Genomic DNA, 26,863 nt, shown 5'->3' on the forward strand with positions numbered 1-26,863 from the left:
GAGCTCTGCTGCAGGGTTCTTGGGGCTCCCGGCTCACATCTGCAGGCTCTGTGGTTCTCACAACCACCCGTTTCCTCTGACGGCATCGCAGACCATCAAGGAGCCACCTTCCCCAAGTTCCTGTTTGTGGGGGAGAAGCAGCTGCCGCGTCACGATCCTGGAGGGAGAGGTTTCTCTTCTGGCTCTGGGGTTTGGGTCTGTTCTGAGGGACACAGACCCAAGGCAAATGGGTAGCCAGGCTTCCCTGATCGTCACCATCACCTGAGGGGGCTTGCTAGTCTCAGATCTCTGGGACCCTCCCACATCTTCTGAATCCAAGTCAGCAGAGAAGCAGCCCCCAGACTCTGAATCTTCACCACTCCAAGAGACTCCTCTGGCTGGCAAGTATGGGAAGAATTGCCATGAAGGGATGTGTCCCAACCTTTACTGTGTCTAGGAAGCCCCTGGGGATCTTGTTAGACAGTAGATTCTGGTTCTGTGAGTCTGGGTGGGGCTCAAGATTCTGCATTGCTAACAACTCCCAGTGGATAAAACCAGGCTGACCCATCTGGGAGCCACACTGTACGTAGCAGGACCTGGACAGTGGTTCTTCAAGTGTGGTCCCTAGGCTAGTAGTCTCAGTATCATCTGGGACTTCGTTTCATAGGAAGATTCTCAAGGCCCATCTTAGATCTACCCAAACAGAAACTCTACGGTGGAGGGCCAGCAACCTGTCTTCACAAGCCCTCCAGGTGATCCTTACGATGCATTCCGTAACCTTGAGACTCACTCTGCTAGGATGAAGAATCTCTGATAGAACTGTCTCTGATTGGTGTGTTTAAGTCAGTTATTAACATTTAAATAAAATTAATAAAAACCTCAGCTCATTACTATCTAAATAATCACACCCACTCATTATCTCCCCTTCAGGGGGCTTAGCAATCCTGGAGACAGATGCTTTGAACACAAAACTATCATTTCACAGACGATGCAGCCTGTTTTGCAGCCTTGCTGTACCTGAGCTCATGGTCTCCCTTTCTCCTTGGGAAGGCTTGTTTGAGATTTAACTCCTGAGGCACATGGTGTGGAGAGTGGAGGGCCAGAGTGGAAGTGCCTCCTAAGAAAGTTCTAACCAGCATGCTAGCGTGGGTGACGGCCCCTCAAGGATGTGGCCTGTGGCTGGGAGGGACCTGATCACAGGCCCAACCCCCTACTCTTGCCTCCACACCGCTGTGATGTCCCTCTTTCCATTTGACAAACAGCCTTTCACACTGGCCTTAAGGAGCGGTCCATGAGCAAGGAACGAAGTAGGGAATGATATCTCTGGTCTCAAAATAATCCCACCATATGCTCTCCCATTCCCCTCAGGGAGGTACCTGAAAATGAGAGTTTAAAGCCTAGATGTGCTGCTCTATTAGTTTCTTGACTATTTTTAAGTTAGTTACCTCTGGGCCTATCTTCTCATCCATAAAACTGGAATAGGTCTACCTTTCTGGATCAGAGGAGGGTCACACAAGATGATGAAAGGGCTTGATCTGTAGTGGGTGCTCAATAAAAGCCTTAATAAAACATGAAAATGCATTGATTCTGGAAGAACTAGGAACCTTGTCGAGTAGGTGTCTCTGGCGACATCACTTAACTTTCTTCAATTATTCTTTGTAAAACGCACTGCCCACTTCGCAGAGCCGTCACAAGAACTGAGACAATTTACACAGAAAAGCTTAACACAGTCATCGTGTGTAGCGTCTACCTGGCTACTTCCTTACCTCTCACAAAGTAGGTGCTCCAACTTTTTTTAATATTGAATAGGAAGAAAGAAAATGAAAATGAGGAGAGGATGAGTATGGTAAGGACCAGTTGGGGCCTGACTCCAGGCACAAAGCCAAGCTGGGAAAGAGGCAACCATCTGTGCTGTGCAGCCAAGACGGCTAGAGCAGGGTGGGTTCTCAGAGCAGCCGTGGCCATCAGACCACCTGCAGCTCTGGAACTCAGTGCTGGACGGTTGTCAGGAACTCAGCACGGTCACCTGATCTGCCACACAGGCACTGGTTTCCTGTGCTCTACTAGGAGAGGCAGGGTCGAGTCATTTTTCAAGTACCTCCCACAGACACTGCTACCTGGGTGTACTGGTAGCCGCAGCCCCTGGATCACTTGGAACTGATCTAGGATGGCCACCCCCCCTGGAATTATTCTTGGGGGGCAGGGTACAAAGAGCCCCTTCTGGAGAAACACAGCCTGGCCTGTTGAAGGAGCCCTGGCAGGTGGCTGCGGATTACTGCACGAGAGGTGGGATGCGGGACCGCGCACAAAGGGCAGAGCTGAGATGCTGAACACCTTCCTGAGATCTCAGCTTCTCCTCCATCAAAAACCACATGATCAGGCTTCTCATGGCTTTTGGTTTGAGGGGAGTACAGGTGTGTCAGGTGGACTCAGGGTTCAATCCCAGCGGGCTTACTGGAATGATGATCTCGGGCAAATGATTAATCCCGGGTCTTGGTTTCCTCACTTTAAATGGATGGTGTCGCTGGGTGGATAATCATCAGGTATGTGACCCAGTATGAAGCCCATGTGCAGTCCCCACCAGAGCCCCAGGAAGTGGCTTGAGAGAAGTCACACCAGCCACTGGGTAACAATGAGACATTTACAGCTTTATTTCGTCATCTGTAAAAAGTCGTAATCCGGCAGAGTGATGCATTCCCTATCTGAGCAGAAAGCGAATGCTACATCTGAAAAGCCCCTTCCTAGGACTGAAATTGTGTAACCCTGAGCTGACATCTCTGTGCTGTCAAAGCGGGACCCTTACTGGGTGGCAATTGTTTTCACACTCCTCTTGGAGACACTCTCTGGGTGGCTGTGACCCCCTCACATAGCAGCGGACCAAACACAATTCTACCTGGACAGGGTGCCCTTATGGCCCCTTCCCTCTTACAAGAGGGAGTTCACAGGATTAACTTTCTGAGAAATGGGCTCTATCTTTCATTTAGGCTCCATTAAGTCTTCTGAAATCAAGGTTATACTTATAAAGCATCATATTGTGTTAATGTCTGTTCCTCTCTCTCCAGCCATTTCCTCAACATCTATATAATTTTCAGGCCATACTTCTCCCTTCTGGGGGGATGGAGAGATGGCGAGTGCTTCCCCTGGGAGGTGCCTCCTTCCGATGTCTGGTGTGTGGCATCAGACACTGCTGAGAGGTCAATTTTGCTCTGACAGAGCAGAGGCCTGCAATTTCGTTTTCCACCTTCCTGCACTAAGAGAGCCTAATAATTAAGCCACACTCATTCCTTCAAAAAAATGCCACATTGCATCAGAATGTCATCGTTCATGGGCTTCTAAGAGAACATATCTCTTCCTTTCATTTACAGGATACATGAATTCAATTGGACAGGAGAAGGTGGCTAGCCACCTGGCCTGCTTCTCTATGTAACAGGCTCCCTTCTGTTGGTCATAATCAACAATCCAAACAGGAATTATGATCTTCCACCTTCCTCAGATCTGCTCTCTCCTGAAGTCACTTCTCAAATCTTGACCATCAGTAAGGAGGAGAAAGAGAATGTAATGGCCTACCCAATCTAGAAAACTGTTCTGCATATTTCTCCTAAAAACACCACCGAAAATGCAAAAAAAGAGAGTCCCTTTTTTTTGTTTTTGTCTGCAGAAGCTCTACAAGAAAGCATGTCTAAAATCACAAAACTATGCACACACAAACACAGACACGCGTGCTCACACACATACATCAGGATCAAAGAATCTTAGATACATAGTTGGGAAAGCACAGGGAAAAGCTGGTAAGAGAAGATATGGAGATCTGATCAGCTAAAGAGGATGGAATGTTACAGAAATGACATGGAAGTGGTTCTTGGTACATACAAAAAGGAGGATGGGCAGGCAGAGAGGATGATAAATCCAGGATACCAGAAAGAGAGCGTCAGTGGCCATGCAGGAGTTAAAGATAGATGCCAGGTTGCTGGATGAAGTGTTATATTATGGAGTGGCTGTTTGAAGGAGGATGGACTTGCATGGTCCTGGGCAGGAGCATTTGCTTAGCAGGACACCTCCATGGTCTGGTGTCTGTCCAGAACATCAGGGGACTCAGAGGATTCTTGAGTTCCATCTGACTGATTGCTGGCAACAGATCGGCTGAAGGCACTTTCTCCAGAGCCGATGCTACTTGAGGTGGAGTGGGTTCGGGATCGGGCGAGCCTGGTCATGCTGGCAGATGGGACTGTAAGAGAGAACGGAGAGGTCTAGAGGATAGAGCTCTGGTTAAGCTTGGCTAATCTAGAAGTTTCACCAACAGCTTTACATGTAGCTTTCCCAACCCATCATCTAAGGTGACACCAGGACGAGACACAGCCATGCCACTTTGCTCTAGGTGAGGGGCTCTAGGCAAGGCTGCTTTAATCCTCTGGATCTGGTTGAAATCTCGGCTGGTTCTAGTCTACAGCAGAACAACGGGTAAACTAAGTCCAGAGTATAACCTCTTAGCTATGCCCATGCCATCCATACAGTGATTAGGAAGAAGGCTTTGGGAACCCAAATAGGTAACCAAAACCTGTGATGCATGCAAGACTAAACCAAAGAAAGACAAATCACGCCATACAACTACGAAGGTGTTTCACACACACAGTGCAAGCCCGATACAACAAGACTACCATCCGTGTCCACAGGTGACCCTTGCTACCTGGGGAGGAGACATGTAGGCAGGTGACGGGCAGGGAGGGCCTGGAGCTGGCCTCTGCGCAGGCACTGAGGTGCAGGCTGACTGCGAGAAAGCGCACTGGGGGCCTGTTTACGTCAGACTTCTGTTGTGCCACTGCTCTGGCCGTAAGGTCCTTCTAGCTTGGCTAGGAAAGGGCCTAACCTGGCCTACCTCCCTGCCTGTCTTTCTAAGACCCGAGCCACTCTTCCAGCTGTCATTTCAATGCTGGGGTCAGAAGTTGCCAGTACCTGCATTCTCCGGGCATAGGCTCTGACTCTCGTAATTGAGAACCCTGTGTCTGGGAGTTAACTCAAGGATCACTCAGTAGGTGGTGGTGGTGGAAGAAGGGCCCCCTGTCAAGTTTCAGCTGCTGCTGCGACCCTGGCTGTTACAACCCACCCCTTTACTCCTGGGGGACCAGGGCTGGACCTGCAGGCTAACTCTCTCGGAGCACAATGAGCCGCGTTCTATCGGGCTCTCACTGCACAGGGAAACCACGGACATGCTGCAGGCAGCCAGTGCAGCCAGGAGAGCATGGCTGGGAGGCAGGGGCGGGCCAGCACAGAGGAAGGTACCTGACTCGGTGCTCAGGTGACCGAGCTGCACGTACGGGACTGGAAGCAGGAGGGACACAGGAAAAGGTAGGTTAGTGACCTGAGAGTGCCAAGTGGTAAACTTGGCTACCTGGCAGACACTGACACAACAAACTAAGCCAGGGGTGAAGTTTTATTCTAAGGTCCCAGAAAGGAGGGAAGGCCAACTGATGCTTCAATAGCATCTCGGATGGTACTTCTCTCAACTAGTCAAAGGCAACTGCTTTTCCCTCCACTATAAACAGCCAACCTGCCTTGATGATGAACTGCGTCCTAGGAAAGGAGAGGGACTTCTGCTCCTCCCAGCGAGCCAGAGGGACAGGGGTGTGGGCTCGGTTGGTAGTGGCTCACAGACGGGGATGACACGGCCACTCCAGACGAGACATACATGGGCTGCCTGCCAGGTACAGGGCTGTACCCAGGGGTCCAGCTGCTGCCCAGAGCAGCTGCCCAGGGGTCATTAATCACACTGACACCAAAGACAGGAGAAAAATCACCCTACTGGATACAGAGCTCTGGACCTGGGTAGAAGGGTTTTCCTTTTTAAAACTCCAAGAAAGGAGCCAGTGAGGATATCCTGGGACAAATGAGAGAACTCAGGGGTCTCACAATACAAGAGACCAGGACAGTGGCACATGATACAACACATCCTTGGATCCACTCTGAAATACTCTGCAAGTTTGTCTCCTGTGGGGAGCAGACTTCACTGATTTAACTTGTTTCTCTAGGCCAGGAGTCATTAACCAGCTCAGTTCAAATGCAAGTAACAACCTCAGATTCACAGCCAGGACTGCCGAAGCTTCAGTGGTTGAACATGTGGACTCTGGAGTTAGACTGTCAGGGTTTGAATCATGGCTCTGCAGCTGAATTGCTATCCTGAGAAACATGCTTAGCCTCTAAGCCTCAATTTCCTCTTCTATAAAATGAGACTAATAGCAGAACTTACCTCTTAAGGTTAAGAATACAGAGTGTCTGGCACAAAGTAAGTGCCCAGTAAGCATTAGCTCATCTTTGTATATATGCGCAGAAGAATCTTTCATAAAAAATTTTGGTTTCTACTTGACTTCAGCCTGGCTAGCACAGAGGTTACCCCCTGAGAACTGAGTGCTCCTCAGATGCCAAAATAACCCCATTTATCAATAAATCTTGGTTAGAATAGAAAGTTGTGTACTACTCACTGTAGCCCATTCCCTGCAAAAAGTACTTGAAGGCCTCAGTGAGCTTCCCAGGCTAGGGAGACAAAAGAAGAAGCTATTAATCTTTGCACGGACAAAGAGCTGAAATCAAATGAGTGCTTTTTTAAAAAAGTCTCCTTACCTGAACTACTTGGGGTAGTCCACCACAGTCTGCCATCTAGAAGGGAAAAACATATAAGTCAGCTGAGACCTAAATACACTTAAGGGAAATGCTCTGAATATCCAGGGTCCTATCAAACAAGACAGAATCAAATTTTAGGTTCCTTAATTTAATGTTTAACGGCACCCCAGTGTCCATCTTCTCAATGCACTCTTTTTGTTTTTTAATTTATTTATTTTTGGTTGCATTGGGTCTTCATTGCTGCGCTCATGCTTTCTCTAGTTTTGGGAAGCAGGGGCTACTCTCTAGTTGTGGAACGCAGGCCTCTCACTGCAGTGGCTTCTCTTGCTGTGGAGCGTGGGCTCTAGGACTCCTCGGCTTCAGTAGTTGCAGCACACGGGCTTAGCTGCTCCATGGCATGTGGGATCCACTCAGCTCAAGGATTGAACCATATCCCCTTCACTGGCAGGCAATTCTTTACCACTGAGCCACCAGGGAAGTCCCTCCTCAATGCACTCTTATACACAGACCTAAATTCTAGCAATAACTTTGGATTTAATTCTGAAATATTATTCACTATTTATTAATCAGTAGTGCAGGGCCCGGCTTTCAAGTCTATGTCAGGAATTTTCCATTAGGGTGATAGTAAAGTTAACTACTACCTTGGTTCTGCCACTACCCGGAGGATTTACTTTCAGAGTCCTCAAGCAGTGTGACCCCTACTTCTCAGGGCTTCAAACTCTTAAAAGTTCCCTCTCAGCTCTACACCGTCTCCACTTCATGACTAAGGGGAGGTCTCCAATCAGGCATTTGATGCTGAATTCAGCCAACCTGCTTGGTCAGCCACTTTAATTTCACCGCTGGAATTGATGAGGCTCTCTCTTACTTCATAAATCTTTACACATTGGTTACTGTCATCTGCACAAAAATTTCTAGAGTAGGGTTTTGTTATCATGCATTGGAACAATCAGGAGGGCTTGTTAAAACTCAGAGTTCCTGCCCAAGGGATTCTTACTTAATAGCTTTGGAGCAGGGCTCAAGAACTTGCACTTCTAACAAGCCCTGGTGATGCATACTCTGCCAATCCACAGAGAACACTGCTTCTAGGGCACAATGGCCAATCACGAGGCCACCTTCTTCCTTCTACTTGTTAGGTATTCCATATTCACAGAGGAGCATATCCAGGCATTTTTTAGAAAAGAGACGTGAACCTCGTGAAACCTTCACTAACGTGAGAACTTTGAGGGTGGACTCTTATTCTGCACATGGGAATGCCACAGGAGGCACAGGAATCTGAGGTTAACAAGGATTAGTCAGTTCCCTGAAAATTCTAAGCATAAGATCAGGAACAAACATTTAACCTGATTTAAGTGTAGTTCAGTTCAGTTCAGTTCAGTCGCTCAGTCGTGTCCGACTCTTTGCGACCCCATGAATTGCAGCACGCCAGGCCTCTCTGTCCATCACCAACTCCCGGAGTCTACCCAAACCCACGTCTATCGAGTCGGTGATGCCATCCAACCATCTCATCCTCTGTCGTCCCCTTCTCCTCCCGCCCCCAATCCTACCCAGCATTAGGGTCTTTTCCAATGACTCAACCCTTCCCATGAGGTGGCCAAAGTATTGCAGTTTCAGCTTCAACATCAGACCTTCCAATGAACACCCAGGATTGATCTCCTTTAGGATGAACTGGTTGGATCTCCTTGCAGTCCAAGGGACTCTCAAGAGTCTTCTCCAACACCACAGTTCAAAAGCATCAATTCTGCGGTGCTCAGCTTTCTTCACCATCCAACTCTCACATCCATACATGACCACTGGAAAAACCATAGCCTTGACTAGACGGACTTTTGTTGGCAAAGTAATGCCTCTGCTTTTAAATGTGCTATCTAGGTTGGCCATAACCTTCCTTCCAAGGAGTAAGCGTCTTTTAATTTCATGGCTGCAGTCACCATCAGCAACAGACCTAATTAGCCCAGGCTGTATTTTCATGAAGTTTAGGAGTCAAAATCTGATTAGAACCATAAAACAGTTCTCATACACAGAGACAGTACTGGGAAGGACTATTTCCAAGCTGGGTACCTATCAAACAGAGAATCAATTCCATCACACTGCTGTGGGATGGGCATTTCTGCCCAGAAACAAGCACACCTGTGGCTACTGTAAAGTTCATTTCCGCACTTTTAGAAAATTGATTCAAACCTGCATTGAAAGGCTAATTTGAAACCACATACTCATTAAAAAAAAAAAAATTCATGTTTTAGACTAGTTCATCAATTACCTGGACCCTAGAACACTCTGAGTTTTGTCACATCAGAGCATTAACCTCGTGTTTTATTTCCAGGAACTATGGGCTGCTTATAGTGGCAGCACTCCCCTTTTAACTGCACTTCAAAGAAAAAGGGAAGAAAGCAGAGGTCTTTCAGGCTGAGAAAGCAGCAGTAAGCAACGTAAGTTTAGCGCTTAAATATACTGTAATCCAAATTCAGACCAGGAGGTCAGGCCCTTAAATATTCCACTACAGGCTCCAGAAAACGCATCTACCCTCATCGTGACAATGCTACTAGAAAACTTTCTTATCCATACAAGGGAATTTAGCTTGTAAAGAATTTCCAGGATTATTACTCAGCCATTAAAAAAAATACATTTGAATCGGTTGTATTGAGATGGATGAAACTGGAGCCCATTATACAGAGTGAAGTAAGCCAGAAAGAAAAACACAAATACAGTATACTAATGCATATGTATGGAATTTGAAAGATGGTAACGATAACCCTATATGCGAGACAGAATAAGAGACACAGATGCATAGAACAGTCTTATGGATTCTGAGGGAGAAGGTGAGGGTGGGACATTCTGGGACAATAGCATTGAAACATGTATAGTATCATATGTGAAATGGAACACCATTCCAGGTTTGATGCATGAGACAAATGCTCAGGGCTGGGGCAATGGGATGACCCAGAGGGATGGGATGGGGAGGGAGGTGGGAGGGGGGTTCAGGATGGGGAACACATGTAAACCCATGGCTGATTCATGTCAATGTGAGGCAAAAACCACTACAATATTGTAAAGTTATTAGCCCCCAACTAAAATAAATACATTTATTAAAAAAAAAAAAAAGAATTTCCATCCATTATCTAATATCTCACAACAACATTAAATAATGCTTATGAAGTTTTCAATGACACAGGTAGATGTTTACATGTCAAAAAGTTGAGGAAAACAGACACAGGGCTAGAAATAGCCTATAATCTTAATGATTTAAAAATGAATAAGAGGGACTTCCCCAGGGATCCAGTGGTTAAGAATCCGCCTTTCAATGCAGGGGATGAAGGTTCGATCCCTGGTCAGGGAGTTGGGTTCCCACATGCCACGGAGCAACTAAACCTGAGCACCACCACTACTGAGCCCATGCGCTCCAGAGCCTCTGCTCCACAACAGTAGAAGCCCATGCACCACAACATAGACCGAGTATAGCCCCTCACCTCCCAGGAAAAAGATCAATATATATATATTTTTTACCAGAGGGTAACCTGTGGGTGGCAGGATTATGAGTAATTTTATTTTATTCTTTCTATATTTCCATTCTTTTTTCTATTTTCCAATTTTCTATACTGAGACTATATTCAGGAAAATAATTTTTTTTTTTTTTTTTTTTTTTTTTAGGAAAATAATTTTTTAAAAAAAAGAAAATGAGGGAAAGAAGTTTTCCTTATTTCTGGGCAACTATTCCAGAAATAAAGTGATTTGAACCACATATAATTTACTCACTAATGGTTGGCAGTGAGGAAAGAAAACACATTACCTTTAGCAAAGTTGTATTTACAGGATTCAGGCGAGAATTGCATTCAACCTAAAAAAAAAACAGAGAAAGGCAATTTTATGAACTGCTCAATACAAAATAGCTTGGCACACAAATGATCTTTCAAGAAGCTCGGCTTGGAGAAACTCAGTTTTGGCTGAATCAGCCAAAGAAATTACCAAAATAAAAAACGGGAGATATATTTACATGACATACTTTATAGCTTGTATTTCTTAGTAGATCTAAAAGTCTGGCTAAGTTCATTTTCTGGATCCGTTACAAGTAGAGTCTTTAAAGAGCTACATTTTGAATCTAATTCCTCCTACAGCTATACAGCAGCAGGGCAAGTCACCTCCTTCTTTAAAAAGTGAACTGGGGGCCTCACCTGCTGAGGTCCTGATGATGCCCCAGCACAACCAGTCCTATGACTGAGCCCTCACACCTCCTGTGCCCCTTTCTCATCCCTCTCCTGTGCCCTGGAGGTAGCAGGTGTGTGCCATTCCTCTCACCCTGACTCTTCTAAGCCTCAAGATCTTTGGCTATCCCATCTAAAGTTAAACTTCTCTATGGTTTTTTTCTCTCCCAGCAATCATCACAATTAAGAATTACAATCTTGTATATTTTCATGCTTGGTATCTCATACCTTAGTATCCACAAAGGTAGGGACCTCAAAGAAAATGTTCTGCGGAGGTTGTTTTATGGTTCAACAATGTTTTATGGTTAACTTGATCCACTAGATCTCTTCTTTACACATGCTTGCCCAAGCACACATATAAAACACTGTGTTAAGAACATGGAATCTAGAGGGGCAAAAGTATGTAACACAAGGCAGAATGTTGTTGTTTAATCACTAAGGTATGTCTGAGTCTTTTGCAATCCTATGGTCTGCAGCCCACCACGCTCTTCTGTCCATGGGATTTCCCAGGCAAGAATATCGGAGTGGGTTGTCATTTTCTTCTCCAAGGGATCTTCCCAACCTGGGGATCAAAGCCCCATGTCTCCTGAATTGCAGGCAGATTCTTGACTGCTGAGCCACTAGGGAAGTCCCAAGGCAGAATGCTGCTGCTGCTGCTAAGTCGCTTCAGTCGTGTCCGACTCTGTGCGACCCCATAGACGGCAGCCCACCAGGCTCCGCCGTCCCTGGGATTCTCCAGGCAAGAACACTGGAGTGGGTTGCCATGTCCTCCTCCAATGCATGAAAGCGAAAAGTGAAAGTGAAGTCGCTCAGTCGTGTCTGACTCCTCGCGACCCCATGGACTACAGCCTACCAGGCTCCTCCGTCCATGGGATTTTCCAGGCAAGAGTACTGGAGTGGGGTGCCATTGCCTTCTCCACAAGGCAGAATGAGAGTAGTTGAAAACTTCACTTCTGAGCTGAGTGAGAAGAGAAGGATAAATAGGATTTCTATAGCCAGAGTAAGAAGGGGTGGGCATTTGAAGGCTTCCAGAGTCAGGGGGAGGCAGAAGCAACGACCCAGGGGATGCAAGGTGAGTGTGCTGGGCATGTGTGGGGTTACAGAGACCAGCATATGGTGTGAGGATGAGGGGAGAGGGTGAGAAAACTTGAGCTGATTGTGGAAGGCAAAAAGTCACAGAGGGTTTCTGAGGTGATGGGATGTGAAGTGCTTCAGGAAAATAACCAGCAGTGGCCTGTATGACAGACTGCAGAGGCAGCGAGCCATAAGGAGTCATGAAAATTACCTAGGCAAGAATCAGTAATCCAGCTGAATGCTTACTCTGAGGATGGCTGATGGGTGGGTACTCAAAACTCTTCTAAAATCAGGGGATGATCTAAAAGCCAGGATCATCAAGTCAGAGTTTTTTCTTTATACAAATGCCAATGCAGGCAGTAATCAACTGTACCTGTTTACTTACTACAGAATATGCTCTAAAGGCCAGAATGTAGGACTTCGTTGCTGGCACACTGGGTAAGAATCCGCCTGCCAATGCAGGGGACACAGGTTCAATCCCTGGTCTGGGAAGATGCCACATGTTGCAGAGCAACCAAGCTTGTGCGTCGTAACTACTGAGCCCATGCTCTAGAGCCCATGAGCCACAACTAATGAGCCCCTGTGTCGCAACTACTGAAACCCATGCACCTAGAGCCTGTGGTCCACAACTACAGTAGCCACGCTCGCTGCAACTAGAGAAAGCTCGTGAGCAGAAACTAAGACCCAGCCCAACCGAAAAAAAGAAAAGAGAGAAGAATGTAAAAACTTGATCCCTAAATGCCAGGCAAAGTGCTGAGAACATACTAGATATACAGTAAGTATCTTCTGGAAGAATGACTCCTAAGTCTGTACTTAATATAATAAAGCATGCTTTTTCCTTGGTTCATCACTTTGTAATTTCTATAACTGTGTAAGACGAAGGCTCAGTAGCCAGTAGGCCAAGAACAATGGTTGGTTTCTGATATGTCTACTTTCTCCCCAGGCCCAGCTGCTAAGACTCCAGTTCAGTTCAGTTGCTCAATCGTGTCCAACTCTTTGTAACCCCATGGACTGCAGCATGCCAGGCTTCCCTGTCCTACACTGTCTCCCAGAGTCTGCTCAAATTTATGTCCATTGAATCAGTCATGCTACCTAACCATCTCATCCTCTGTCGTCCCCTTCTCCTCCTGCCTTCAATCTTTCCCAGCATCAGGGTCTTTTCCAATGAGTCAGTTCTTCAAATCAGGTGGCCAAAGTACTGGAGTTTCAGCTACAGCATCAGTCTTTGCAATGAATATTCAGGACTGATTTCCTTTAGGACTGACTGGTTTGATCTCCTTCCAGTCTTGCTAAGACTCCATCTTATTCATTTTCATATTCTCCAGTTCAGTTCAGTTCAGTTCAGTTGCTCAGTTGTGTCCGACTCTTTGAGACCCCATGAATTGCAGCATGCCAGGCCTCTCTGTCCATCACCAACTCCCAGAGTCTACCCAAACCCATGTCCATCGAGTCGGTGATGCCATCCAACCTTCTCATCCTCTGTCGTCCCCTTCTCCTCCTGCCCCTAATCCTACCCAGCATTAGGGTCTTTTCCAATGAGTCAACTCTTCGCATGAGGTGGCCAAAGTATTGGAGTTTCAGCTTCAACATCAGACCTTCCAATGAACACCCAGGATTGATCTCCTTTAGGATGAACTGGTTGGATCTCCTTGCAGACCAAGGGACTCTCAAGAGTCTTCTCCAACACCACAGTTCAAAAGCATCAATTCTTCAGCGCTCAGCTTTCTTCACCGTCCAACTCTCACATCCATACATGACCACTGGAAAAACCATAGCCTTGACTAGACGGACTTTTGTTGGCAAGGTAATGTCTCTGCTTTTAAATATGCTATCTAGGTTGGCCATAACCTTCCTTCCAAGGAGTAAGGGTCTTTTAATTTCATGGCTGCAATCACCATCAGCAGTGATTTTGGAGCCCCAAAAAATAAAGTCTGACACTGTTTCCACTGTTTCCCCATCTATTTCCCATGAAGTGATGGGACCAGATGCCATGATCTTAGTTTTCTGAACATTGAGCTTTAAGCCAACTTTTTCACTCTCCTTTTTCACTTTCATCAAGAGGCTCTTTAGTTCTTCTTCGCTTTCTGCCATAAGGGTGGTGTCATCTGCATGTCTGAGGTTATTGATATTTCTCCTGGCAATCTTGATTCCAGCTTGTTTCTTCCAGCCCAGCATTTCTCATGATGTACTCTGCACATAAGTTAAATAAGCAGGGTGACAATATACAGCCTTGACGGACTCCTTTTCCTATTTGGAACCAGTCTGTTGTTCCATGTCCAGTTCTAACTGTTGCTTCCTGACCTGCATACAGGTTTCTCAAGAGACAGGTCAGATGGTCTGGTATTCCCATCTCTTTCAGAATTTTCCACAGTTTATTGTGATCCACACAGTCAAAGGCTTTGGCATAGTCAATAAAGCAGAAATAGATGTCTTTCTGGAACTCTCTTCTTTTTCGATGATCCAGCGGATATTGGCAATTTGAACTCTGGTTCCTTTGCCTTTTCTAAAACCAGCTTGAACATCTGTAAGTTCATATTTCACATATTGCTGAAGCCTGGCTTGGAGAATTTTGAGCATTACTTTACTAGCATGTGAGATGAGTGCAATTGTGCGGTAGTTTGAGCATTCTTTGGCATTGCCCTTCTTTGGGACTGGAACGAAAACTGACCTTTTCCAGAGCACTGAGCAAATATTTGTTGTTTAGTCATTAAGTATGTCCAACTCTTTTGCGACCCCATGGCCTGTAGCCAGCCAGGCTCCTCTGTGCATGGGATTCTCAGACAAGAATACTGGAGTGGGTTGCCATTTCATTCTCCAGGGCAATCTTCCTGACCCAAGGATTGAATCTGCATCTCCTGCATTGGCAGGCAGATCTTTACTGCTAAACCACCGGGGAAGCCCACTGAGCAAATAGGAGAAGCTCAAAAAATGATACTGAATGAATAAGTGAGCAAGAATAGCTAGAGACTAGAACTTGTGGAGTTTCTTCCTGCTCTTCCACACACGGACAGCCCTCTAATCCCTACCAATTTAGGAGATAAAAGGCTCTGGCAGGGGAATTAGTTTTGAAAGTGTCTAGAAGAGCATCTAGTTTGTGGTACAGATGGGATTCTTGAAGTTATTCTCTATACACACTGAAAGTATGGAATCAGAAAAAGACCGTATATGTATGGCCAACTTATACAATCTTGAAAAATAATTGGTAACATTACTTTAAGTCCATGTAATTTTAGAAAGACAACTCAGCATCATTAGAAAATTCTCATTAAGGGTATTTTCTATAAACAATACTATTTTTCTGTGTTAAATACACATGTTCATGAAAAAATGTTTTTGATAGATATAAAATATAGATATAAAATATCTATTAAAAACATGTTTTCTATAAACAATACTATTTTTCTCTGTTAAATACACATGTTCATGAAAAAATGTTTTTGATAGATATAAAATATCTATTAAAAACATGTATCTCCACCTTTTCAGCTAAAGAAGTGAAGGTGGCCAAAGAAAACCAGATAATTTCATGCAGAAACTTAAGTTACATTATATATGTGGGAAAGACAAGAAAATGATAACAGACTTATGAAAAACTGAAAGCTTCATGTGTAATTAAAGAAGTGCAAATTAAAACAGTGGGATGCCACTTTTTAACCAAATTAACTACTAATAATTGAAAAGTCCAATGCTGAACAGCATGCTGTGCAACAGGCACTCTCCTACATTGCCAGCAGCAATACACTGTTATATCTTTTCTGGAAAGGAATCTGGCAAAAGGCATTATAAACCTTAGAAAGGTTATGATTTTTGACACATTATTTTCATCTCATCCCAGGGAAATGATCAAAAATTCACGCAAAGATTCTGTATGGATGTTCAACAGCAACATTATTAATGGCACACAATCATAAATAATCAACAAGAGAATGAAGTTATATAAACAAGGGTGTATTTACAAGACTGAATAGTATACAGTGTTAAGTAATCAGGTCCCCAAACCTTGTATATTTAGTATCATCCAATCTATGTTGAGGGGCTTCCCTGGTGGCTCAGTGATAAAGAATCTGTCTGCCAATACAGAAGATGTGAGTTTGATCCTTGGGTCAGGAAGAGCCCCTGGAGAAGTAAATGGCAACCCTCTCCAGTATTCTTGCCTGGGAAATCCCATGGACAGGGGAGCCTGGCGGGCTACAGTCCATGGGGTCACAAAAGAGTTGGACATGACTTAGTGATTAAACAACATCTATGCTGAAGAAAAACATGGTGGCTTGTCTTTGGGATTGTGATTTTTTTTCCTCCTGTCCTTCTATTTACCAATTTTCTACAATGAACACATACTATTTTTACCAATGTGCTATGTGCTTGAGAAAGAGGTAGAGAAAAGTACGCAAGCTCTCGGCAAACTTCCAGCCTGCTGAAACAGATCCAGATTTGTGGTGGCTGAAGAAGGCCAAGGCTGTCAGAAATCTGATGATAAGCAAATGGTATTTAGTGGTACTACCTGCCACCGAATGAACTGCACCAATAAAACAGTCTGGACACTATTGATTCCTTCTGATGAAACCGAGTGTTCAATGAGTAATTATTTTTCCAGATTGGATAATAAAGCACAAACCTGTTATGTGTAATCAGAAATAACAAGAACTAGTATCTACCAATTGTTTCCAGTACATCAGCAGTGTGCTACAAACAACTTATTATTTTCATCTTACTCATCTTCACAATGTCAGGACATACTTACCACAGCCTCAACTGCGGGAGAACTGTCACCTACCACCAATAAAGTAGAGCACCTGGGGGAAGGCAAGCAAGAGGACACTCAGCCAGGAGCACACATACTCCACAGAACACTGACTTCATCTACCAAAGGCAGGTATATTTAGCAACTTAGTGGGCAGATCGAGAGACTTACTTTAACGTCTTTGATTTGTTATCATTTTGTCCCAAAATGGGTCTTTCAATCTCCAGGTCTTTGCGTCTAGAGAGACACAAAGGAAACAATGCACATTTCTGGTAAAATCATGGCAACTCAGGTTATTTCCTGGATGTGAAAACCCAAAGGTATCAAAGAATCTGAAAACTGTCTTTCCTTCACACCTGACAAGGGAAGAGATTTTATAGATTTTGTTCATAAGTAGTCTCGTCAGTGGCATCCAGAGTGGAACAGAGAAGGAAAAAGGAACTCGGGAGGATGCTGAAAGGAGACAACTTAAAACTTAACAGCAATGCTGTTGAAATCCTCAAGTCCTGAGTGTCTAATTTTCCAATTACTTTACAGGAATAATTTTTTTAAATATGTTTTTATTTTATTTATTTGCCTGTTCTGGGTCTTAGTGGCAGCACATGGGATTTTTGATCTTCTAAGTTGCCATATGTGGGATCTGTAGTTGCATCACGCAGGATCTAGTTCCCTGACCAGGGCTCGAACCCGGGACCCTGGAATTGGGAGGGTGGAGTCTTAGCCATTGGACCATGAGGGAAGTCCCTAGGAATAATTTCTTAAGGGGACCCTTTTAGGGGAACTGTTTTTCTGGTACTTACAGTTTATTGTAGTATTTAATATCCTTTCTGATTTCAGCTAAAAATAAGGAGGCTCTGTAATACAGAGGAAGGAGCTAGAGACACTGGATTCAAAACCTGCTTTGCTCCTACTGGCTGTGTAACTCTGAGTAAGTTACCGCTGACCCATTTCCTCAGTCTTTTTCCATATACCCAGGAAGCTGGAAGGAGCTAACATTTTCACTGGAGAAGCTGACCCAAGATAAGAATCAGGCTTCTCTCAGTGACTGGGGGAAATGTGACAACTTTGGGAATACACAAACAAAAGAGAATTTACTACTGTTCACGTTTCAGTTCTGCCTGATGACGGGATATCAGCAGAGAGAGACTGAATTAAGGTCCCAAACTTCTATCCTTCTATCCTCTTTATGCATTTTTCTGTGTCACCCAAATTGTGTGTTTTGTGTGTGTACATTAACTTTTAGGTCCTTCTGGTCTCAAAACATCTTAAAAGTACAACTGGTAGGTGAATATACCTGAAACAGCATTAAGTTCATTGATTCCTCTTGAAAGTTATTTTCATATCTATCTGAAAGCTCTTCCTCTTCTACTGTGGTGAAAGTGCGAAAGGGACCCCATCACACAACACTGTAAGAAGCAGTTTACTTCCCCTCCTGATTCTCTCTTAAATATCCATTAGCTTCTCAGACCTCGTCTGCATTTAAGTGAAGGAATAGAAACAACTGTACCCGTTATAGGAACCCAGGAAGAGCTGTAGGTTTTCCTGGTTGATATCTTGGGCAATATGCAGTCTGTAGGTCTGAATCAGGTCCAGGTTGGCCTGCAACTCTTCCTAGAACAATGAAAAGAAGACACAGGTGAACTTCTGAGCTACAGTACAAATCTATCTTGTTTGGTTTGTATTCTCAGTGCCCAAAGCCAAAGCTCCCTGCCCATCATGGGAGATGGGGCAGACCGTAGGGCCTACTGATGTCCTGGTAGGTTGAACGACACCATTTTTATTTGCATCAGATTGGTTCAGTGCCATATTCTGTGCTGGATGAGGGCTCCAAGGAATCTGATGGAAAAGGTTGGTAATCAACTCCAAGTCAAGCACAAAAACCTGGGGTTATACTGTGAATCCTCTTCTCTGCAGCACAGTGGAAACTGCACTCAACCTGGATTCGAGTACTAGATGTAAAACTGAGGTTACCTCACCATTTGGAACCCTAATTTCCTTATCTGTGTTTTATTCATGTTCTGCCACTTTCAAAGAGAGTGTCTTGTCTGTAAAATGAAGATAATAACCAGTTACCCAATAGGGATGTTTTAAAGATTAAATAAGAAATGCTATATGAATTGTAAAGTATAAAATAAATGTAAAGTAACACTTCTCTTATTAGTCATAAATCTGTATCATTAACTTATCTATATTTTCATCAATATAGTGAGTGTAATATCTATTTATATACTATTATTTAATAATATGCAATCTAGAACTGCACATTCCATTCCATTAATATTTTATTGATTAAGTCAATTTATCATTTATTTACCAATATTACAGGGTTTTTTTTTTGAGGCAGTGGAGTTTATTTATAACATTACATTAGTTTCAGGTGTACCACATACTGATTCAAAATTTTTATAGATTATGTCCCATTTAAAGTTATTACAGGGACCTCCCTGGTGGTGCAGTGTCTGCCTGCCAATGAAGGGGACATGGGTTCAATCCCTGGTCCGGGAAGATTACACATGCTGGGGGGCAACTAAGCCCGTGTACCACAGCTACTGAGCTCTTGGCTCTAGAGTCTGTGCTCTGCAACAAGAGAGTAGCCCTGCTCACTAAAACTAGAGAAGTTCCTGCGTGCAGCAACGAAGACCCAGTGAAGCCAAAAAGCAATAAATAAAATTATTGTAAAATACTGGCTATAGCCCTGTATAAAATTCAAGAGACACAAGAGTCTATCAGTAAAAAGAAAATCTCCCTCCTTACTACCCATTATCCAATGATCCTTATCTTGCTGGCCTTCTCGGAGGCCACTAGAACCAATTGCCAGGTTTTTGTATATTTAAGTATATATGTACATATATGGCGGAGAAGGCAATGGCACCCCACTCCAGTACTCTTGCCTGGAAAATCCCATGGATGGAGGAGCCTGATAGGCTGCAGTCCACGGGGTCACTAAGAGTCGGACACGACTGAGTGACTTCACTTTCAATTTTCACTTTCATGCATTGGAGAAGGAAATGGCAACCCACTCCAGTGTTCTTGCCTGGAGAATCCCAGGGACGGGGGAGCCTGGTGGGCTGCCGTCTATGGGGTTGCACAGAGTCAGACAAGACCGAAGCAACTTAGCAGCAGCAGTACATATATGGACACACACATACACCAGTAAATACGGACAGTTTTAAGCAGAAGGAAACGGGTTTACATTGGAGGAAAAAAATGTATCGGGGTAGTGAGAGAGTCAGTTAATCTAAAGCAGTGTGCAAAGGTCCCCAACCAGCAAGCCTTGTGGGGAAACCGAGGTAAGGAGAACTTGTGTGAGTATTCTCACTGCTACATGGGGAAACTGAGCCAATACAGTAGGAAACTGATCAACTGAATCAGAGTGTGCCTGGAACGAAGGGCACTGGAGCCATTCCAAGGAAGCTTGATAAATGCTGAAGATATTAAGAAAAGTGGACAACAAATGAACCACATCGCAATCAGAGATGAAATGACCTCTACAGTTCCCCTTTGAAAGTCTGAAGAGGAACTTGAGCAGAAGTTTGAGATAAAAAAGGGGCAGAAGTAATACTGGTATGAAAGGGGTAAAACTGGTTTAAGTGCTAATGGAACTCCCTAGGAAAAGCTGTTATGTGTAAATTGCACCCCATCACCCACATTTCTTTAGAACACAAACTGCAGTGTGCTAGACATACTATTCTGCACTGAGGTCACTCCTTATCAGGGCATATGGGGCGTTCTCATTTATTTATACTGTTTTCCCACACCCTTGCTAGTATAAATGATCACTCTTTTTGACTTCTGCTAATTTGACAGATAAAAAGGGGTTATCATTGTATTTTTATTAGTGAAGGTGAGATTATTAATGTACAGAAACCTTATATGCTTCCATTTCAAAGCAGTAAGAGTAATACATGCATTCACTTGTTTAAATTTTAAATGAACTCATCAGCCTTGTAACAGCCTCTTGTCTGTGGCTGCACAAGTTTTTAATTAAACACACAATATGTATATATTGTGAGGATGTTCTCACTTTATAGAATTCATTATAGTAATCAAGATACTGCGATATGGGCATGTGTGTATGTGTGTGCTTAGTTGCTCAACTGTGTTCAACTCTTTGCAGCCCCATAGACTGTAGCCAGTCAGGCTCCTCTGTCCACGAATTTTCCAGGCAAGAATACTGAAGCGGGTTGCCATTTCCTCTCCAAAGGATCTTCCCAACCCAGGGATCGAACCTGCATCTCTTGCATCTCCTGCATTGGCAGGCAGTTCTTAACCACTGTACCACCTGGGAAGCCCTTTTGTGATACCGGCATAAAGCTAGACAAATATCAGTAAGATAAAAATGAGCCTTTCAAAATAAATCCTTACATTTATGGTCAACTGGTTTTCAACAAGGGAGCCCAGACAACTCACTGGACAAAGAAAAGTCTTTTTTTTAATGGTACTGGGAAAACTGGATTTTCAATGGAATGACGTTAAGACTTCAACTTCACACCATGTACAAAAAATTAGCTCAAAATAGACCACAGACCTAAATGTTAAGAGCTATAACTATAAAACTCTAAAGAGAAAGGATAGTTGTAAATCTTCATGACTTTGGGTTAAGTGATGGTTTCTTAGATACGACACCAAAAGTACAAGCAACAAAAGAAAAAATAGCCTGGACTTCATCAAAATTAAAACCTTTTGCGTTTCATGTAGAAAATAAACTGGTTACCGGGGACAAGGGGTGGCGAACAGATAAATTGGAAGACTGGGATTGACACACACACACTTCTATTATATATAAAGCAGGTAACTAATAAAGACCTACTGTACAGCACAGGGAACTCTACTCAATACTCTGTAACAGGCTATATGGGAAAAGAATCTAAAAAAGAGTGGACATATAGATATATGTATGTAACAGATTCACTTCACTGTACACCTGAAACTACCACAACATTGTATATCAACACTGCTACTGCTAAGTAGCTTCAGTCGTGTCCGACTCTGTGCGACCCCATAGACGGCAGCCCACCAGGCTCCGCCGTCCCTGGGATTCTCCAGGCAAGAACACTGGAGTGGGTTGCCATTTCCTTCTCCAACACTATATCCCAATAAAAATGAAATAAAACAAAACAAAAAGATACTTTCATTAGGTTAAACCAAAATAAATAAATAAATAAAAACTGTGCTTCAAAGGACACCATCAGGAAAGTTACGAGAGGGACTTTCCTGGTGGTCTAATGGTTAAGAATCTGCCTTGCAATGCAGGGGAGGTGGTTGATCCCTGTCAGGCAACTAAGATCCCACATGCCAAGGAGCAACTAAGTCTGTGTGCTACAAGCAGAGTCCATGTGCCGTAACGAAAGATCTGCAGGACGTAACAAAGATCCCACATGCCACAACTAAGACTCGAAGCAGCCAGATAAATAAATAGTAAAAAAAAGAAAGAAAGTTATAAGACAGGGACTTTCCTGAAGGTCAAGCGATTAAGAACCCGCCTTTCAAAGCAGGGTACGTGGGTTCAATACCTGAGGAAACCAGGATCCCAAATGCCATGGGGCAATTAAACCTGTGAGCGGAAACTAGAGAAAGCCTGTGAGCCCCAACGAAGAGCCTACACTAAGCAACAAAGACTTAGCACAGGCAAAAATAAAAATATTTTCTGTTCGCTAGTCCTTTGTTTAAAATTTAGCACAGGCGCCACTGGCCCAAGGTCTCAAGAATTCTCATAGACTAGCTGTCACATCCTAGGCCCAGGTTTTTCCCATCCAACTGCAGTTTCTGTAGCTTCTGCAGCTGTTCAGACCTTATTTTAGACAAATGTCTCCCCCGTCTGGTGAATGGCTCTGTGGACCAATTAGGGCCCTTACCCTCTGGGCAAGTTTCTTCACAGTTGGCCAGCTGTACTTTCTGTGGAAACCATTCCTCCTGTGAACAGGCCTAACTCTTAGGCGTGGTGGTGGGGGCTCAACTAAGTCCTCAGTTCCTTCAGTGTCCACATTCCCTTGGCCTAAGAGTTGTTGTTGTTCAGTCCCTAAGTCGTATCCAAATCTTTGCAACCCCATGGACTGCAGCACGCCAAGCTTCCCTGTTCTTCACTATCTCTCGAAGTTTGTCCAAATTCATGTCCATTGAGTTGGTGATGCCATCCAACCATTATATTCTCTGTCCCCCTCCAATCCCCCGCTTCTCCTCCCCTCAGCCTAGGAATAGCTGCTGTTTTTCCACCTGCTACTTTTGGACACCTCAAAGTCCTTTTTCACCTCTTCAAGAACTAAGCCACCTTCTACTAGTTGATATATTACATGAAATTTTCTCTACTCAAAGCATGTAGCTTCTGTCCCCTGACTGGACCCTGGACACAGTCCATATGATGGAGAAAGTGTGACCTAAAGGAGGCGGAGATGAGTGTCACCAGGTCTTCTGTATGGCAAGTCCTGATTCTTATGCTAAAATATTTTTAAAAGTCAGAACAGGAACTTCCTTGGCAGTCCAGTTTAAGACTCTCTGCTTTCACTGTAGGGGTGAGAGTTCAGTCCTTGAACAATAGCCCCTTATGCAGTGCAGCAAAAAGAAAAAATTAAAATAAAAATAGCAGTGCTTTCCTGCCACTATCACCTTACAGTGTACCCCTGGTATCCTTTATTTAAAAATTCTAACACTGTCACTTAGTAAAGGAGAAATGTACAGAAAAAGAAATCTGTTATGGCTCATCTCTGAATTACATTTACATGCTAGTATAAATGCTGGAAATTTATCTAATTCAAATCATGTTATATTGGAAGGATGGAGTAGTAGAAAACATAAATGAGGGTCATGGCGTTGGTGTATGTGTGAATATGAGAAATCATCTTTCATAATGGAATGCCAAAGATAATGCCTACAACTGAAAACCCAACAGGTGGAAATACATGCATATTTAGAGAGATAGGGGCAAAGACAATTGAAGAGAACTGAGGCTTACGTCCATAAAGACACATATAACAATGTTCACGGAAGAAAAGCTTTTTCTTCAATGGAAGAAAAGCTATGACCAACCCAGACAGCATATTATATACACAATGGAATATTACTCAGCCATTAAAAGAAATACATTTGAATCGGTTCTACTGAGATGGATGAAACTGGAGCCTATTATACAGAGTGAAGTAAGCCAGAAAGAAAAACAACAATACAGTATACTAATGCATATATATGGAATTTGAAAGATGGTAACGATAACCCTATATGCGAGACAGAATAAGAGACACAGATGCATAGAACAGTCTTATGGATTCTGAGGGAGAAGGTGAGGGTGGGACGTTCTGGGAGAATAGCATTGAAACATGTATATTATCATATGTGAAACAGAACACCATTCCTTGTTCGATGCATGAGACAAGGGCTCAGGGCCGGGGCAATGGGATGGCCCAGAGGGATAGGATGGGGAGGGAGGTGGGTGGGGGGTCCAGGAAGGGGAACACATGTAAACCCATGGCTGATTCATGTCAATGTATGGCAAAAACTATTACAATATTGTAAAGTAATTAGCCCCCAACTAAAATAAATAAATTTATTAAAAAAAAAAGAAAGAAAAAATAAAATAATCTTTCATGTTTCAAAAAAAAAAAAAAGCAGAGACATTACTTTGCCAACAAAGGTCCATCTAGTCAAAGCTATGGTTTTTCCAGTAGTCATGTATGAATGTGAGAGGTGGACCATCAAGAAAGTTAAGCACTGAAGAATGGATGCTTTTGAACTATGGTGTTGTAGAAGACTCTTCAGAGTTCCTTGGTCTGCAAGGAGATCCAACCAGTCAATCCTAAAGGAAATCAGTCCTGAATATTCATTAGAAGGACTGATGCTGAAGCTGAAACTCCAACACTTTGGCCAACTGATGCGAAGAACTGACTCACTGGAAAAGACCCTGATTCTGGGAAAGATTGAAGGCAGGAGGAGAAGGGGACAACAGAGGATGAGATGGTTGGATGGCATCACCGACTCAAGGGATTTGAGTTTGACCAATCTCCGGGAGTTGGTGAAGGACAGGGAAGCCTGGCGTGTTGCAGTCCACGGGGTCACAAAGAGTCAGACATGACTGAGCGACCGAACTGATCTGACTAAAGACTGTCCATAGAAGCTTTATTCATAATAGCAAAACAAAAGCAAAATATTGGAAATAACCCAAATGCTCATAAGAACATTCATGGTATATAACAATGGACTGCTACACAGAATCAAAGAATGAACTACTGATACATAGGAAGACAGGTTTGAATTTCAAAGACTATACTGAGCAAAAGAAGCTGGACCCATTAGAGTGTACACTATGTAATTACATTTATATGAAGTTCAAGAACAGGTAAGATAATCTATAGAGGTAACAGAATAGTGAATACTCGCTTGGGGAGGGGAATTAGTGATTAGGAAAGGGCATGAGGGAACCTTTTTGAGATGACGGAAATGTTCTGTATCTTGATTCGGTGATGGTTACGTGAGAGTATGGGCTTCCCAGGTGGCGCTAGTGGAAAAGAACCTGCCTGGACATGCAGGAGACATAAGGGATTCGGGTTCAATCCCTGCGTCAGGAAGATTCCCTGGAGAAGGAAATGGCAACCAGTATTCTTGCCTGGAGACTCCCATGGACAGAGGAGCCTGCCAGGCTCCATAGGGTCACAAAGAGTTGGATGTGACTAAAGTGACTTAGGATGGACGGACATGAGTATATGTATAAAAGGTCACTGAGATGTACTTATGATTTGTGTCCTTTATTATATATAAATAATACCTTACTTAATGAGGCAAAACCCAAAAGAATCTGCTAAAAGAATTAAAGTGGTTACTTCTAAGAAGCAGAAATGGGGTAAGTAACAGAGTCTTTGTATTAAGCCCTGCAGAACTCCTCTGCTCTAAAATATATGTGAGGACTTCCCTGGTGGCACAACTGAAAAGAATCTGCCTGCCAATGCAGAGGACACAGGTTTGATCCCTGGTCTGGGAAGATGCCACATGCTGCAAAACAACTAAGCCTGTGTGCTTCAATTCCTGAAGCCCATGCTTCAGCAAGAGAAACCATCACAATGAGAAGCCCGTGCACCACAACAAACTAGCTCCCGCTCACCGTAACTAGAGAAAGCCCGCACAAAGCAACAAAGACCCAGCACAGCCACAAATAAAGAAATAAATCTTTTTAAATGTTAAAAAAATATATATGTGAATTTGTAATTTTGATGAAATACAATCTCAATGAAAGAAAAAACTATGGACTTTGGAGTGAGCCTGATTTGGATTCAGACCACTTGCTAGCTGGACAATTATGTTCCCTCTCTGGCCCTCAGTTTTTCCATCTTAAAATAAGTTTAACAGAACCGTGTGAAAAAAATAACTGAGTTTGTGCCTAAAAGGTACTTGTCAAAGTACTTTACACAGAATGAATACTCAGTAAATGTTAATTTTCTCCACACTGACCATTTTCCTTTAATACATAGGTGACAGTTGTGCATTATTACTAGTACTTATAGTTTTCATCCCAATTCTAGACACCTCACAGCTCTCCACACTCATTGCTCATTCATTCCCTCACTCCTTCACAGGTCATCTGTGATGCTGTGATTTATAGCAAGAAACATATACTTGGTCTTCATACCCCTTCTGGCACAGAGCTTTGTAAAACCTTGCGATGAGACTGATAAAGGATCTTTTTTGGTTAAAGATGGGATTTTAGGAAAGCCCCTAAGTAACTTCTACATGGAACCAGTCCCTGTGAGTAGGGGGCTGGAACTTTCAACCCTACCCTGCCCTTCTCTCCAGGGGCAGGGGGGTAAAGGAAGTGAATGTTGAATTGACTGCCACATAATCACGTGTCTGTAACAAAGCCGACATAAAGCCCCAAAAGACAGGTGTGGGAGGGCCTCCAGGTTGGGGAATGCATGGCCACTCTGGGAGACTGGGGCATTCTAGAGGACAGGGATGCTCCCTGCCCCTTTCCATACAACTGCTCTGTGCATCTCTCTCATTCAGCTGTTCCTGAGTTAGGTCCTTTTATAATAAGCCAATCTAGTAAATACAGTGTTTCTCTGTGAGCAGCTCTAGAAAACAAATTGGACCCATGGAGGGGGCTGTTGGAACCTCAGCTCTATAGCTGGTTGGTCAGAAGCATAGGTGACCACCTGGAGTGGCTAAAGTGGGGGGAGAGGGAGCAGTGGTGGCGGCTCTGTGACTGGCACTCAGCTCTAATCTGCAGGATCTGACCGATCTTCAGGTAGACAATGTCATCGAGCTGAACTGCAGGACATCCAGC

At 43.8% G+C, this 26,863-nt stretch overlaps 1 protein-coding gene across 19 annotated transcripts in view; it reads right to left on the reverse strand.

Moving 5' to 3' along the window:
• Window positions 1-2,606: 2,606 nt before the first annotated feature.
• NDRG3 (NDRG family member 3) overlaps window positions 2,607-26,863 on the reverse strand; it is a 66,593-nt gene continuing 42,336 nt past the window's right edge. For 17 of the 19 annotated variants that reach the window (XM_081560202.1, XM_081560195.1, XM_081560209.1 and 14 more), the window contains 7 exons: window positions 18,107-18,210; window positions 16,771-16,836; window positions 16,600-16,651; window positions 10,373-10,420; window positions 6,592-6,627; window positions 6,453-6,504; window positions 2,607-4,204 (listed from right to left, as the gene is read on the reverse strand). In XM_081560202.1, the coding sequence (XP_081416328.1) occupies window positions 4,023-4,204; window positions 6,453-6,504; window positions 6,592-6,627; window positions 10,373-10,420; window positions 16,600-16,651; window positions 16,771-16,836; window positions 18,107-18,210 (540 nt within the window). In that variant the 3' untranslated portion in view covers window positions 2,607-4,022. Of the gene's footprint in view, window positions 4,205-5,256; window positions 5,296-6,452; window positions 6,505-6,591; window positions 6,628-10,372; window positions 10,421-16,599; window positions 16,652-16,770; window positions 16,837-18,106; window positions 18,211-26,863 lie in introns of all 19 variants that reach the window. The other 2 variants (XM_081560193.1, XM_081560194.1) reach the window with 1 other exon arrangement.

Source organism: Giraffa tippelskirchi, chromosome 13 (assembly GCF_054371585.1).
Source record: "Giraffa tippelskirchi isolate mGirTip1 chromosome 13, T2T-mGirTip1v1.2.pri, whole genome shotgun sequence".
Classification (NCBI taxonomy): Eukaryota; Metazoa; Chordata; class Mammalia; order Artiodactyla; family Giraffidae; genus Giraffa; species Giraffa tippelskirchi.